The sequence below is a fragment of the Lissotriton vulgaris genome, chromosome 10 (genome assembly GCF_964263255.1).
Source record: "Lissotriton vulgaris chromosome 10, aLisVul1.2, whole genome shotgun sequence".
Lineage (NCBI taxonomy): Eukaryota > Metazoa > Chordata > Amphibia > Caudata > Salamandridae > Lissotriton > Lissotriton vulgaris.
Window position 1 is genome coordinate 14232849 of NC_141698.1, and position 17540 is coordinate 14250388.

At 47.6% G+C, this 17540-nt stretch overlaps 1 protein-coding gene across 4 annotated transcripts in view; it reads right to left on the minus strand.

Annotated features, from left to right (window-relative positions):
* Positions 1 to 17540, minus strand: part of BCAP31 (B cell receptor associated protein 31) — a 164279-nt gene that overhangs the window by 67166 nt on the left and 79573 nt on the right. For all 4 annotated transcript variants that reach the window (XM_086940221.1, XM_086940219.1, XM_086940222.1 and 1 more), the window contains exon 3: positions 11020 to 11120. In XM_086940221.1, the coding sequence (XP_086796347.1) occupies positions 11020 to 11120 (101 nt within the window). The remainder of the gene's footprint in view (positions 1 to 11019; positions 11121 to 17540) is intronic.

A 17540-nucleotide genomic window follows, 5' to 3' on the forward strand; every position in this document is an offset into this window, starting at 1 on the left:
TTCAGTGATGGCCGGTCTCTAGGAGAAGCAGAAGAAAGAGCAGTTAAAAATAAAAAAAGACCCAGCAAGATTTGGCTTATGAAAATGTAACAAAACCGATCCTTACGGTCTCTTCTCTAGGAAGCGGAGAACCTTAATCTCAAGTAAGACCCTCGTGCCCATCACCTCAGTCTTCAGTGGTCGCAGCCAGAGGCCTTTACAGTCTCGGTGCAAGTTGTACTCTGCACCAAGGCCGCTCCTTTGTTTGGTATAACCTCAGTGAGTAAAGCCTCTTCAAAAACAACAGCGTCCTTCAGAGCAGATGGGGAGGTTGCAACTCTCGGTCGCTTCCTTCAGTAGCCCCTGGAGTCATCTTACTCTAGTTCCAGGGTATATTATCACCTTCCCCAGTTTCAGATGGAAGACCGAGGCACCGGCGGAGAGGGCGGGCCTCGTTTATACCAGAGTCTGAGCCAGGTGAGGTGAGGTTATTCCCCCTACACAGGATAGGCATGATAATCATCAATCCTGTATAGAGGTATTGGTAAATGGTGACAAATGCCATATTTTTTTGCACGTTTTGTGTTTTGCTTGTGTTATATCACGTTTTTGCAGTAGCTATGAGTTAGAAGGTCCTGAAGAAACCCAGGGTTCATGGACCCATTTGGCAGAAAGTAGTCGACCTAAGATCTGCGGCATATTTGTCGTTAGCCGTGCTTGCATTCCTTTTAACATCAGAGCTTCGAGCGTTCAGCGCCCAGTGCTGAACGTTCGAATAACGAATGCTGGCTCGACGGCCAACGGTCGTGCGCAGCACTGGGGAGGTAGTGCTAGTGACGACCGTTGGCAGCAGTTAAGGGGTTAATAGGCATGGCAGTAGGCAATAATAAAATTGTTGAGTCTGCGATCATGTCCTTTTTAAAAAAATATTTTTATTAACAAGACAAAATAGGGCAATAAAACATACAGAGGAATTAGTATGCAATGTGTGGATCAGAAAAGCAAAGCAGCCTTGTTCACGTCATAAGTTACATATACAGTATATAGGAATTGACAAATCAGCATCACGAATTTGTACATAACCCGACCGTATCAGTCCAAGGCACTATCATCTTCTGTCAAGTTCGGAGGCTCACAGATGTTACCACGAAACGTATTCCAAGCCCACTTCTTAGGGCACCCTCGATGTATAAACACCGACTTCTCCGCTACCATTGCTTCATCCATATCCTTACACCACTTGCGGAGGGTAGGCGGTGCTTCTGAGCCCCATAATAAAGCAACGTTACGTTTAGCCATCATCATGCCCGACATTACCCAATTCTGTTGATGGTGATTCAAGTCATTTGGTTCCCACACATTCAACGATGGGGTTCGGGCACCAGGGAAATTCCTAAAGTCTGGGAAATGGTACGCATTACTGCCGCCCAGTATGCCGCTACGTGCTTACAGTCCCATATGGTATGATAGAATGTCCCCTCCTCCCCACAGTGTCGCAAGCAATATTTAGGTGTGGTGGAGCCTATCTTGAATAATGTCGTTCTAGTATGATATGTGCGGTGCAATATTTTGAATTGTACCAGTTGCAACCTCGAGGGTACGGTTGTTTCTCGGGGGGACAAAAGGGCCTCCTGCAACTCAGACTCAAAGTCACCCACGTCTCCGGCCCATTGCAACCTTAGTGTGGATGTCATATCAGGGAGGTTATTTATCAATTTCCGGTAGGTTAGGGAAGTAGCTCTATCGGGCATATGTTCCGTCAGAAGTCTATCTTCCAGAGGGGAGGATTCAGGTAAATCGGTATCAGTAGGTATAACCGACTGGAGTGCGTGTCTGATTGGGAGATATCTAAAAACTTCTCTTTGTGAGCCATCTCGTACTGTGCTTGGAGGTGGGAAAATTCAACCACCTTACCACCCTTCCAGAGGTCACCCACCACTGAAATCCCAATGTTATCCCAGTTGCGAAACCCCGTACTGTTACGGAGGAAGCCCAACCTGTAGGAGTCCCACAGCGGTGTCATTAATGTGATCGTCCCGAGCACTTGAGACGCCTGTGCGCCTTATACCAGAGCTGTACAGAGTGTCGCGTGGGTCCGATTAGGTCCGAGGGTGTGCAGCGGCTATAGAGATTACTCAACAGGCCCATGCGCTCCAAGCACTGTCTATCACCCAGATACGGTGGGTAGGGCGTGTAACCAATAATTTACCTGCTTGAGATGGGCCGCCCAGTAGTGCAATTCCACATTAGGAAGTGCTATTCCCCATCGTACCAGTATCATGTCCTTTTTAAATTTTCACTGATACATTTGTTTTTGCAATGCACCTTTGACTAGGTCTGTGTACTTCTGACATGAGGCTGGTAGTCATTGTATATTGATCCTTATGGTTTTCTGGCTATCTGGCTCACACTCCCAGTTCCATCCCTGGTTCAAGAATGGTGATGCGACAGGGAAGCTGGAATTTCCAAATGAGGACACTGGCCACGAAGGGCAGTTGATGGAATTCCTGGTTTCATCTTCCCTCTATTAGGAATTTTTAGTCTCTCAGCTGTTTATATATAGTTCGCTCCTGTTAGGACCACGTCTGTTTCCTATTAGTGTGCATGTTTTTCAGACGACCAGATTTCTTGGTTGTTATGATATATAGAATTTGGGGATTAAATCTGGTTTAGGTCTATGAAAATGTTCCCTTTGACCCTTGCTTCTTAGTGGAGTCATTTTTTCGTGGTATATTATCACGATGCCAGAACATATGTTATTAAGCGGCACAGGAGTCCTCCAGTTTAGTTCTTCAGATAGGCAGTTTTTGCATTCATAATCTAGTCATTCCCGCCTGGCCACTACAGTGCGCGCTGGACCACCAAGGCTAAGATATGTACTGGATGTAGTAATTCAGCAGGTACTTTGGGGTGCAGGGCTAGGCAATTTCATCACTTTCCATTTTATTAAGGAATAATCTGCCAGGTGCCTGCTAGCCCGTGCTATGGAAAGGCAGGAGTGTTTGGTGCAATCTGCTGCAAGTTAAACTTCAGCAGAGGACTACTCCTGCATGGCTTGGAAAGCCCTCATATTTGATGACCTTACTAGAATGAGGGAGAACTACGCTTTGAACCCATCCTACTACATGTTGAAAAATGAGCTGTTGCACCGATACAAAGCATACCCATAACAAAACAAAATTAAAAATACACCACACCAACTGGTGGCATGCGGTGACTTCCAACCAGTGACACCAATAGCCAACCTGGATGCCAAAGGGTCTTGTTGCAAAGTACAAGAGCAAGAGACCTGCAATAATCTCCATGTGATTGGTGAAAAAAAGAACGGACGGATGCCCAGTTACCCTTTCAGTGCAAAAGGGGCACAGCAACCCGAAAATCAGAAGTGTGAAAACCAATTAGTCTGGCTTTAGCGTAAATCCATGCAGCATTAGCAAATGAGGCGAAAGAAACAGAAGGAGCTAGCAGGAGCGGCAGAGGGTGCAGATGTAAAGAGCTCCCTCCTGAGGTGCGAAGCAAGCCCTCAAGCGCAGAGGAAAGATAGATACACTCAAACAGCCAACAGTATTACGTGAGAGGTAATTACTCTACTGAATGCGCCAAGACATGACTGACACCGTCTAAAACCAAAGACGGAAAGAGGCTAGTCTCAGAAAACAAACAAGCATTTACAATGCAATGGTCTCGGCATTATTAAAGGTAGAGCTATTGGCATTGCTCATGACTTTTTTTTTAAATCATAAATAAATGGCATTGTCATTTACATTGCCAATAGCTTAATCGCTCGCAAATGCATGACCTATTGCATTTACACACACACAGAGCCACCCCCACACACAGAGGCACCCCCCACACAGAGCCCCCCACACACAGAGCCCCCCACCCACACACAGAGCCCCCCACACACACACAGAGCCCCCCACCCACACACAGAGCCCCCCACCCACACAGAGCCCCCACCCACACACACACACAGAGCCCCCACACAGGGCCGGGGGGGAGCAAGCAGGGCCGGGGGGGAGCAAGCAGGGCCGGGGGGAGCAAGCACAGCCAGGGGGCAGGGGAGCAAGCACAGCCAGGGGGCAGGGGAGCAAGCACAGCCAGGGGGCAGGGGAGCAAGCACAGCCAGGGGGCAGGGGAGCCAGCACAGCCAGGGGGGCAGGGGAGCCAGCACAGCCAGGGGGGCAGGGGAGCCAGCACAGCCAGGGGGGCAGGGGAGCCAGCACAGCCAGGGGGGCAGGGGAGCCAGCACAGCCAGGGGGGCAGGGGAGCAAGCACAGCAGGGGGGCAAGCACAGCCAGGGGGCAGGGGAGCAAGCACAGCCAGGGGGCAGGGGAGCAAGCACAGCCAGGGGTTGGCAATGGGGACACTGCGTAGTCCTAGCGTCTCCTCATGCCTAATTGCTAAACTTTCCGCTATGGCCCACGCAAGCATAGAGTGGCGCCAAGCTTGCACAGGAGGAGGGTCAGGCGCTTTCCATCTCTTACTAACCAGCCGCTTGGCCACTATCATCCCCACATATAAAAATCTGGACAGGACCTTCGTGCTGGGGCTTCTACGAAAATTGTGCAGTAAATATGTAGGCGCCCTAGGACGACTCACTCAACATTTTTAGTGGACACTTCTCAGTGTTGGCAACTACTTTCTTGAACGTGTTTAGTTGAGAGCAGCTAGCATGACATTACTCCAAGGGGGGGGCAGAGCAGGACGACGGAGCTGCGGGCGGAGGGAAGGGGGGGGCAGAGCAGGACGACGGAGCTGCGGGGGGAGGGAAGGAGGGGGCAGAGCAGGACGACGGAGCTGCGGGCGGAGGGAAGGGGGGGGCAGAGCAGGACGACGGAGCTGCGGGCGGAGGGAAGGGGGGGCAGAGCAGGACGACGGAGCTGCGGGCGGAGGGAAGGGGGGGCAGAGCAGGACGACGGAGCTGCGGGCGGAGGGAAGGGGGGCAGAGCAGGACGACGGAGCTGCGGGCGGAGGGAAGGGGGGGCAGAGCAGGACGACTGAGCTGCGGGCGGAGGGAAGGGGGGGCAGAGCAGGACGACGGAGCTGCGGGCGGAGGGAAGGGGGGCAGAGCAGGACGACGGAGCTGCGGGCGGAGGGAAGGGGGGGCAGAGCAGGACGACGGAGCTGCGGGCAGAGTGGGGGGGGGCAGAGCAGGACGAAGGAGCTGAGGGCGGAGGGAGGGGGGGAGCGGGACCGGGACGAAGAAGGGCTACGGGCGGAGGGATGGGGGAGGGGGAGGGGGACGGAGCTGCGGCGGAGGGAAGGACAGAGCTGGACGAAGGAAAGCGGAGAGAAGGGGGGACGAGCAGAGCAGCTCAGAGCAGCTCTGGAAACCACCACCGTCTTTCTCAGAGGCAAAGCAGAAATGCCTCGGAGAAAGCATGGTCATTTTCGCATTTGGGGGCGTGTTTTGCTGTTCTGAGTGACGGACAACGTCACTGTCTAAAGAACGCAAAAAATCACGCCCCCAAATCCGAAAAGGACGGGGCTACATTGGAGTGACTGATCTCTCCTCCAATGGCGGGCCTCCTTTTAGGAAGCCAGCCAATGGGGAGAGACAGTGCAGGGAGGCGGGTTCTGAAGCCTTACTACACAACATACGACTCCTACCGGAAGCTGGCAATCATGATTGCAGGTTCTAGAATAGGTTAGAAGATTGATGCCTAGTTGTTTGTGCGGGTTTGAGAACTACTGATGCAAGTAATTTTGCGTATTCTTCATGATTTTATATGGATTTTGTTTTCTCCTGTTTGTAAGGTACGGCCTGAGAAGTGTTACTCTCAAAACAACTACATGGGGTCCCAGGGGATTTTTTTTCTGCCTTTTGGGCAGGGAGGTTTTTTATATTAATAATCTTGTTCTTGGCTCTCCCGCTCTACTGGGCGGGCACCTCACCTATGAAGAAGGTAGTGCGGGGTACTGAAACTTGTTGAGCTTTCCCTCAAATCTGCTACCAGAAGTTGAGTGTGAGTGCGTAGTTTCCATTTTATCTTTATTTTTTCATGTCGGAAACCAAAACATTTTTTTACTCATGCATGCCGGCTTATTGATATCACAAGTTCTGTAGTCACCACCTCCCCTTTTTAACATATTCCACATTGCAGTTGTGAGAATTTGTGTCCCAGCATGCACATCCTTCTGGCAGCATTCCTGAGATTGGTTTTACCACCTGGCCTTCATAGTACCTTTACATAGCGTTCCATGGACTTCAAAATATTTTACTTAGTGTTTCTAACTTTTTTGTTGAGCTTTCCCTTTTTGTACTTCTTTTTTGCGCCTGTATTAATTTTTCATTCAGCCATACGTCTGACCAATGAAAATCTATCTGATTTAACCCCAACTTTTTTTGCCCTTGTCTCAATCTTCATTTTAAAGGTTCCACTGCATGCCATTTAGGTTGCCGTTTTTAACAGTGGATATACTAGTGTGTTGATGTGGCAGCTCATGTCATACTCCCACACTTGCGCAAGGGAGCAAAAAAAGTTTGGGCCAGGTAGTCTGGGTCCAAGTGTCTAGCTGCATTTGACAGAAATATTGGATGTAGAAGCTATGGAGGGGTAGCCACTTTCTCACCTGATTGTCCTTCTTTGGTTTCTCCTGCATTCCTGTTGCACAGCAGTTATGGTGTTCTCTCCTGCATTCCTGTTGCACAGCAGTTATGGTGTTCTCTCTCTCTCTCCTTTTTTGGCAGGGTTTCCCTTTCCGGGAGGTTTATCTTTATTTACGATACTCGCTCCATGCCTTATCTTTACGCTCATGTCCCTTTCCACCACGGTATTTTAAGCATTACATTTGTAGGATTAGCTTTCTTCTGCTGAGCGCTGAGAAGGTTATTGAGAAGGTGTTTGAGTAGTATTCTGTTCCAGGACATTTCTCTTTATACTTGAAGATCATTAGGTGTGAGGCCTTCAGGGAAAATCGCTATAAATTTTCAGAAATGTTGAGCACACAATTCCTAACTAGATCAAAAGAAATGCCCACATGGAAAGGACCCCATTGCTCCATTGTGCATACGGCCGGCCCATAAAACCATTGCCATAAAACATTCAAACAGAATTTTACTGACTGCGGTTTATTATCGCCAAAATAGCACATGCAAGAGTTTCATATGTCAGAAAATTGTGATCCCTTTGGAAAAGCAATTCTTTTTCTGCACAATCGATTAAAGTCAGACGTGCGTCATCCTCGCTCCACATACCAGCTTTATGGCTCGGCTCACTCTTCTGAGTCTCTGGCCTGCCTAAGGTCACCTGTAAACCCAGTGACCTCCCAACCAATAACTGCACTCTCCCATACTTACAAGAAGAGGAGCTTGCTAACAGGCAGCCAGTGTGCATCAAATGGCACCAACAAAACCTGCCAACAAATACAAACATAAGGTCACATCGCAGGGTTTGGCTTGAGTAGGTCTTTACAGTCCACATGCCAAGTCAGACTGTTTCCTAACTCGCAGCTCTGCTAGAAGCATGTAAACAACTACACACCATGTGTCAAGAAAAGGTCACCTTTTGAATGTGAACATTATTATAGCTCCTAAAATGGTTGTTGCTTGATAATATTTGTAACCGGAGTTCATTATTTCATTGTTTTCTCTGTTTAGCGGGCTTCAGTTTGTGGTGGCATTCAGAAAGTCTCTCGTGGCAGCTAGAATAACTATAGCCAGTCTCAATCAAGGAAATTAGAATTATGTAGATTGATATAGATCCCAGCATTCCTCATGCCAGCCAATGCACGCAGAGTCCATCCTCGATGAATGTGTTATCGTGGATCTTAGTTATGCCACCAAGCTTGCAAATGTATGCCTCTGCCAGTACCCATGCTAGGATCAGGGGTAACCCTGGCAGGATCTTGGCAGCTTTCTGCCCGTAGCTTTGCCAGCCTGGCTAGAATGCATTAGCAGGTGGCAACGTGATAGATTTTTAAAAGCCTCCTCTTCCCTCCCCTCAGGATGCCAGCTCAAAAATAAAATGCCACTTTAAATGTCAGTTTATATATAGACCAAATCAAACGACTACTAATTTTAATTTTGTGAATGTGAATCAATTTACCTCCTGAAGAAATGGTCCGTCATTGTTCGCTTCTGATGCAGCCAGTATCTGAGGACGCAGCACAAGGGTTTCCAGGCCTAATTGTATTTGCTCGACAACTGGAAAAGTGTGTACTGCTAAGACACATGCAGTGCCACACACAGCATATCCATGTCTCTAATCTAGGCTTCTGTGCTAGCCCAAGCAACAGTCTAAAGAAATACGGGCGGAGGGAAGGGGGGGGCAGAGCAGGACGACGGAGCTGCGGGCGGAGGGAAGTGGGGCATAGCAGGACGACGGAGCTGCGGGCGGAGGGAAGGGGGGGGCAGAGCAGGACGACGGAGCGAAGGGGGGGGGGCAGAGCAGGACGACGGAGCTGCGGGCGGAGGGAAGGGGGGGCAGAGCAGGACGACGGAGCTGCGGGCGGAGGGAAGGGGGGGGGGGGGGGCAGAGCAGGACGACGGAGCTTTGCCAGCCTGGCTAGAATGCATTAGCAGGTGGCAACGTGATAGATTTTTAAAAGCCTCCTCTACCCTCCCCTCAGGATGCCAGCTCAAAAATAAAATGCCACTTTAAATGTCAGTTTATATATAGACCAAATCAAACGACTACTAATTTTAATTTTGTGAATGTGAATCAATTTACCTCCTGAAGAAATGGTCCGTCATTGTTCGCTTCTGATGCAGCCAGTATCTGAGGACGCAGCACAAGGGTTTCCAGGCCTAATTGTATTTGCTCGACAACTGGAAAAGTGTGTACTGCTAAGACACATGCAGTGCCACACACAGCATATCCATGTCTCTAATCTAGGCTTCTGTGCTAGCCCAAGCAACAGTCTAAAGAAATACGGGCGGAGGGAAGGGGGGGCAGAGCAGGACGACGGAGCTGCGGGCGGAGGGAAGGGGGCAGAGCAGGACGACGGAGCTGCGGGCGGAGGGAAGGGGGCAGAGCAGGACGACGGAGCTGCGGGCAGAGTGGGGGGGGGGGGGGAGCGGGACCGGGACGAAGAAGGGCTGCGTGCGGAGGGAAGGACAGAGCTGCACGAAGGAAAGCGGAGGGAAGGGGGGACGAGCAGAGCAGCTCAGAGCAGCTCTGGAAACCACCACCGTCTTTCTCCGAGGCAAAGCAGAAATGCCTCGGAGAAAGCATGGTCATTTTCGCATTTGGGGGCGTGTTTTGCTGTTCTGAGTGACGGACAACGTCACTGTCTAAAGAACGCAAAAAATCACGCCCCCAAATCCGAAAAGGACGGGGCTACATTGGAGTGACTGATCTCTCCTCCAATGGCTGGCCTCCTTTTAGGAAGCCAGCCAATGGGGAGAGACAGTGCAGGGAGGCGGGTTCTGAAGCCTTACTACACAACATACGACTCCTACCGGAAGCTGGCAAAGCCAGCATTTCCGGTCCTCGACCGAAAAAGGTAGAAAGAGGAAAACAAAGCCCAAGTCTATGTATTTTTTTTTAAGCAAAAAGGTCTCAGACAGCTGTGATCTCAAATCTCCAGCCAAAAATAAGCAAATGCTGCCTTTAGGTTTGCATGACAAGAAAATGTGTATTTTGGTTACGTGCCAAGAATCTTAGTAAACACTGTCTTCAGACATACCCAGCAGCTGCTCTGACTGACCAGTCACAGATACAGGCACTAGCCGAGCCCGGATCCGAGTCTGGCACTTTGTAGACCGTACGCTCCCTGGATGCCTTGGCCTTTGGTGCTATTCTTGGAGGTCCATTTGTGTCAAGCCAGGCTCTTATGAACTTTCCTATGATTCCAGCTTTTCTAGTACGATGGAGTCAGCGTCTGACAAGACAGACACCAACCAAAAAATACTAATTGCGAGTTGCATTAGCACATGGAGATATGGGCACCTTAGGGAGGAAGAAGGGAAGAGTTAACGTGTTACAAGCTCGTGCACTATCATTTTTTAAACCTTCTCTGAAGCCACCCAGCATCTGTTCAAAGAATGTGTACATCCTAACTGGCTGTGTTGTACATTCATTTCCACGTTCCCAGTTTGCAAAAGGACTCTGGGATCATGAAGAGTGCGATAGTTTGAGCAGTAAGGCCTACAAATAGCCCACGGTGGCCAGGAAACTGCAGGGCCTCACCCTGCTGGATGGCAGTAGTCCAGGCATTCCGCAAATGCCAAACGGGTGGGAAAGCCACTATCTTTCACAGAGGACAACAGAGAGGTGCACAATGCCAACTGAAAAAGTACACAGCAGGTGGTTTGGCTGAGGGGATTAAACACATTGAAAAGCCTGGTCATGTCTGAACAGAATCTAGTTACAGTTGCGTCAGCTGGCAGGAGATATAGCATGGACTTGAGCGGTTTAAAATCCGAAAGGCAGCTGTAAAGGGAGTGCTACGACAGGACAGATGTATTTGGTTAGGCAAAGCTATGGCGGGGGGGGGAAGCCTCGTCTCCGAGGTCTCAGGCCACGCTGTCAAACAGTGCTGAGCCATTAACTTTACTCAGTTGATGACTTCGGCAGTAGTTTGAAAAGTGATCTGACGTACATGCCAGAGAGAGCTGCAGGCGCAAAAAAACATCCAGTACTAGGTGATTGTCCTATAATTGGATGCTTTTCAAAGCTTCACATACAGCTTAAGTCACTGCAGCGTAAGCGACTCCTCTGGCATAGAACTGCACAGTGTCTTTTACCACCCATGGGTGAACTTGCTTCCACTGCACCAGCGATGAATGTGAACGCCAGGTACTCCCGCAGAACACTAGGATGAAGCATGACACAATGTGTGGGTGGGGGCAGTTTTTGCACATGAAGCACGCGCCACTTACTTATATTGTGTGTCAAGAGCCTGTTCTGGGGAGAGACCATTCCAACAGCGATGGCTGTTGTAAAGGAAACACACAAACCTAAGTTGGAAATGTGTGAATGCTGAAGTTCAGACAAAGAGATAAGCCACCAGGATTCACAGAAGAAATAAAAGTAGGCGTAAGACAGGTTGTAAAATAACAGATAGTTCCTGACCAAATTCCACTGTCCTTACCAATTAGAAGAAGCACCAAGATGACGATCAGAACCACGAAGAAGGTGTTTCCATACGTGACCACCAGCTGCACCAAGCGGGACTTGAAGATCTTCTGCCACCTGCAAACAAAAGCCATGGGTTAACTCCGAACAAGCCATCCTGAACAGGTCAGTCAGTTTCTCAACAGCATACAAACCCCAGACACAGTGTTTTCAGAGGCAGAACATAAAACAAGACCACTCGCCAAAGAAAGCGGACTAAAACAGGCCTAAACAGTACATTCACTCCCAGGAATAATACTACAACACATGCTGACCATGACTCGTCAATGGGCAGAAAAAAACTGGATTGGTCCCAAATGTCAGCGTACTGAAAGGATGTGTCTTGAATGTTACACCATAGTGTGCTGGCTGTGGAGGCAGTAGGTGAGAGGTTTCTGGAATGATCCAGTGCAGGAGAGGGGTAATGCAAAAAAACACAACTCTTTAGTGCACACCGACTGCAAACAAACACAGCACCCCATTGATGGAGAACCTCAACACAAAAAAATAAAAAAAAACAAATCTCACAACCTGCTCAAATTAACATATCGAATGGGAATCCTTGGAAAGTCTGTCTGGTCCTTGAGAAGACAGGGCAGGTTCCTATACGGAGTCAATGGCAGCAAAGCACGTTGTGTGGTCAGTTATGGTTTCGGCAAAGATTGAGACTGTGTTCCATTTTCTGCTTTATCGTTATTGGCTTCCACTGGCTACTTTCATCAGCCTCAGACAATCCCCCCCAGCTCCCTGCCTTTCATCGGTTGCCTCATCATAAACATGTCTGCACCGGCTGCTTCTTCTGCAGTGTCCGAGGATCTGTGCACAATCTTTTGCACTTGTGCCACTGTCATCATCCAAGCCAATCACTGGGCTCTGCTTCAGTCCTCTCGCTCCAGAGTCCCACATATGTCCGTCTCTCATACCGCTGGTGGACTAGAGTCAGTCTGACGCGCATGCCGGTGCTGGTCACAGCATCGCTTCACATCAAATAGCTTAACATCCCTCACTGCTCTTATTTTCACTCTGCCACAAGAATGTTTCATCTCATATCCTGCCTCCTATGTCCTAGGCTAACATCTCCTCCAACGCCCTTCTTGACATTCACACCAAATGATCAAGAGCGGACAACCGAGGCCATGCTGCCCTGGGAACACGGAGTGCAGGAGCTTGCACTAATACCTGGATGACAATGGCCTTTTCCCAAACACACACAGTATTTTCAGTCCAAAGATCCATGAGCTGTAGAGACATGGCTACCCTGGTCTCTGTTTTCAGTGAAGATTAGGAAGGCGTGCCCGTTCCTAACCCCCTCGCCAGAGTGCTTAAGTATATATGCATGCATGTTTCTGCGCAGGCTTGTATTCATCTTAGTCTAAAAGCAGTGACACACTGTGCAGGATTCATAGGCAAAGACACACTCCACAAGTGATTGGATGGGTTCTAAAACGACAGAGGATGGTTACATGTAGAATATATTGTCTACAGAAAACAAATCTATAATAAACTATTGGGCCCAGTTTTATGTAGGCTCAACCAAGACTTTAGAGGGCTTATGAGCCATGTAAGACGGTGCTAGGATTGCTAAGTGCAGTGATGTATATCTAACCTGCATAATGGGAGCCTCGGAGTGGGGGAGATATACTAAAACATACAGCAGAGGCCACTCATGGCTGGACTTCTGAGAACACATGAACATGCTGCATGGGAACATGGGGGCGGGGGAGATTTGGGAGTACTGTTGGTGGGTATATGTGCCCATTTGAGCTCCAATGGTTCTCATAAAGCTCATTGAAAAAAGCTGAAACCTAAAGCGGTGCATCTCCCAGGTCTTTCACAAATTGGAGCAGAATTGGGTCAATCCTGACGGATACAGAGAAGGAGTTGAAAATCCTGAATGCAACGACAGAGGTCTGCTGCCTTGTTTTTTTTCTTTTTCGCACTCCATCCCCAGTAGAATGGAGTCTTGGCTGTGGGTGTGCTGAGAGCCATTGTAGATGGTGAGCTGGTTAGCCAGAGAGTCCTCCCAGTCTATAAAGTTAGCTTTGCCAATGGAAAATCTGGTTTTGAAGAGGGCACATGCTGAAAAGGGAAGTCAGTGGGAACCCCAAAAGGCAGGGCAGAGGGTGTTATGGGAATATTTATTGAGGTCATGGATAGAGGGTACCTCCGTGTGTAGAATGCCCTGAATGGTACGGAGATCATGTGGTGTCTGGGGGCATTTCCGCCATCCCGATGCAAGAATAGGAGGGTTTTATCGGCAGACATGACAGAATGCCTTGGATATCTTTAGTACAGAAAACTGGTACTAGCCAGTCTTTATTTACTTGGTGTTGTGTTCCATAAAGATTATGGAATCCGGCCACTATCTCCATCGGGCGACAGAATCCCTGGAACAAAAGGATTACCAAGGAAAGAAAAATAAATCAGACTTTCATATTAGATTGGGATTACGAGATAGCTGAAATTATTCAAAACTGGTCCAAGGATGGCCACGTAACCCCTAGGACGAAGTGGGACTGATGGGACTTTAAAAATACATAAACAGCACTCCAAAGGTTAGAGCACGATTACCAAGCAATGCCTGGAATTGTATGAAACAAAGGGAATTAATTAACCAGCATTTCATACTTGGAGTAGATGAAGAAAAAAAAAAGGTAATCAATAGGTAACAATTTAATGTAGTTTATGGGAGGATTTCAAAAACATTTTTAGAAAGTGTCAACTACATTTAAGTTCAGAGTTATTGTTTGTGTACAGTATACTTTATTTTGTGCGACTAGCATTTCAACATACTTCAGAGCAAAATATTCAGTCCTGGCTAAACACCGAGATGTACTACACCGTATAACCCATAGGAGCTGAATAAAAAAGTGCAAATGGATAGAGAGGGCAGGTACCCGCGTTGTCAAGCACAACCTGTGTAGCAATACAGAAGAGCATGTTTCCACACTCCGCTCCTACAAACCAGCAACACGCAACTCCATCAGCATGACATGGACCCCCGTAGTGGCGACCACAGCGGGAACTATTCCCTACTGGGATCTTACAGCGGTATCAGTTCATCAGAAAATACACAGTGAAACTAGATATCATAACACCCCTTCCCCAAAAAATCTTTTTGGGAACCACAAGGAGACATATACAACTCAGTCTTAAAAGTGGGCTTATCAAGAACATAAAAGTTGACAGAGTGGAGGAACAAATCACAGATGAAGACAGCGGACTGCTGTGGTCAGGACACTAAAGAGCAAGCTCTTGAGTAAGAGCGGGCAGCAGCCAAAGCAACTCTGGTTTAACGAGTCACATTTTTAGATCTTCATTTCACAACGGTTATGTAACTCCATACATGAATGATTTTAGACAATTTTTTGTCTGTCTAAAACTTTCACCAACTTCCTCAAAGTAAAGATTGCGTTAGATTTGTGCAATGGCAACCTTAGACAAGCTTGCTGCAAAAAGGACTGTTCTTTCACAATGCAGAAAAGGCAATTTCAAAGTGGGAAAAGATTTGCACTTAAGCTGCCACGTGGCAGAGATTATCACAAGCAAGAAGTATCACGTGGGGAATAAATGGAAGGGTTTATTCCCTGAACATCAAAACATAAGACTAAAATGCTTTGAAGCCATGCCCACTTCCAAATAGGGGTGAGGGTATTTTTTCAGAATGAAACAACCTCATGAACTAGAATTCGTTCATGTTTTCATGCACTGGCCATACTCAATCAACACCGTCAAGCCTCGGCTATCAAAGTCAACAATGCAGGTTGTACAGAACAACAGTCACCACATATATGAAGTCTGGCCACAGCTCTGGCCACTAATGTGAAACGGCTCACATGCCCCACTCCTCCCGGAGGAATCCAGCAGAAGATTTTCTACTCCAGTCTTCGTGTAAGGGAATCCTCTAGACTAGAGCAAGGCCTGCAAACTTTTCGGTTCAAAACTCAACATGTTCTTGCTACAAGTACTGTTTGTGACTAAGAACTGCTGTTGCATTTTCCCTTTTTTTTTTTTTTACGAAAACCAGTGTTTCTTTATCACCCTGTCCGAGACTAAGGTCAAGGAATCTTTTCAAAAAAAGCAGCAGATCGTGCGCAAGAATATCCACAAACTAAATGCTTGTATGTCTGCACGCTAGACATGATCCCAAGTGATGCACAAGATCATTTTTTTCCCGCCAAAACACTTTAGGATACAGAAAGACCACCTGGCCATCAGCTACTTAAATCCAAAAAGGGGAATGTACTGTCCGATTCAGAATATTGGAATATGCTGATCCTCTGGCCAAAGAGTGCTCTCTGATCATGCTACTACAAGTCAGACATCAGATGAGTCACCTCCTACGAAAACAAGCAAAAGCTGGATGGTGCTGCCAGGAAAGCATTCGCTAAACAGAACAAAATATAAAGTTTTGACACAAGTTGCTATATATATATATATATATATATATATATATATATATATATATATATATATATATATATATATATATATATATACACACACACACACACACACACACACACACACACACACACACACACACACAAAACCAAGGTTGCCCAAGTGAGGAGCCACACCCATCAGGAATCACACCACTTCGTAGGCGGCAGTGTCAGCAGCATGTACCACGCAATCCATAAGCCATACGCGTTTCGAGCTATTAGGCGCTCTTGTTCACTGGCATGAAGAGGCAGGAATCAGGTGACAAAGAACTCCGGTTTAATTAAATACATAGAATCACGCCCCAGTGGCCGTGTCTACAGGCATGCTGGTAGTCGTAGTCCTGTAAACGTGGCTCATCAGTTCTCTAACCCAGTGGCCCCTGTCCTGCCACTCAGTTATGATAAAAAACCCTGTAGGGGGGAAGTCTGTGTGCACACAGCTGCTGTACTCTGCCAAATGCCTCTACGAGCGAGGCTCCATCAGTTCCAAACAGCGCTAGTGATTCCCAGCACTTAGGATCCACTTTCAGGCGTCGGGGGCTCCTCGCGGCAGAGCCAGCCGCTAAACATACAAAACCAAGGTTGCCCAAGTGAGGAGCCACACCCACCAGGAATCACACCACTTCGTAAGCGGCAGTGTCAGCAGCATGTACCACGCAATCCATAAGCCATACGCGTTTCAAGCTATTAGGCGCTCTTGTTCACTGGCATGAAGAGGCAGGAATCAGGTGACAAAGAACTCCAGTTTAATTATATACATAGAATCACGCCCCAGTGGGCGTGTCTACAGGCATGCTGGTAGTCGTAGTCCTGTAAACGTGGCTCATCATAAGTTGATATATATACACACACACACACACACACACACACACACACACGTTAAACAGCTAGGTTCCTAAACAAAGGACAGGACAGCATTGCTGATGACATCAGTCGGTTGCCACCTCTGCACTGTCGTCATTGTAAGAGTCATAAGTTGTACAGTATTCGCACAATCTTCGTCAGCCGTTACTGTTGACTGTCCAACAGACACCTTGCTCAGGAGTCTACCGGTTATGATTGCCATTACGATTCTTCTTTTCAATCTCTTCCTTCCTGGAGGACATTAGCAATTTCTTTCTTACCACTGGCTTCCGTCTACTAAAAAAAGAGCATTAATTACCCATCTAAAAAAAAATCCTGCACCTTATCCTAGAGTCATGGACAACTACAAGCCCAGTCTCATTGTCGAAAAATCTTATTGTCCGCCCAACCACGTTTTTAATCTCAATACACAGATTGGTCCGCATTAAATATTTTTTTTGGGTTTCAATCTTGTATTTTTTAATTCTGCACTCACATATATTGCACATGTTTGGAGTTAAATCACTGTATGCACTCAACACCAACCCGCTCCGCTGTAAATCAGGCGTTGTAGCACGCTGGGGCGGCATTCGGCCACCCCAGCGGAGACCCAATGATGAAGCATGTCACCAACTAGTGGTGAGGGATTGTGTATGCCTACTCTTACAGTCCTGGACAAGCTGTCCATTTCAAGTTTCTTTATACTGCCAATATCAAAACAAGTCTTTGTCTACCTTCAAAGAACGGGGCAACTGTTGTCCAAAGGCTTCTATTCTAGCAGCTCGGCTATTTCAATTCTCTACAAGAGCCTAACCAACTATCGCACCATTGGACTGCAGCGTTGTACAAAATGCTGCAGCATGCCTCGTTTTTTGGTCGCCACAAGGAAACAACAGCATCTCACCAGGCATCAAGTCATTGGATGCCCATTCATAAACAAACATTTGTAAATGCAATAGGTTTCACCTATGTGATTGACAAAAAGCTGTTTATTGAAGGTTGTAGCATGGTGAGCAGTTGTGCAATATAAGTTACTGAAGCCCCTTTTAAGATTTATATTAAATACAACAGATGTCACAAGCAAAGTGCAAGCGCTGTGCGGGCGAAACCTAAAAATAAGGTACTGTGATAAAGTAATATAACTTTTTTTGGAGTGTAGCTACAGAAGCCGGTTGGGTGTCCTGTCAATACTGTGATCACACAGACCAGG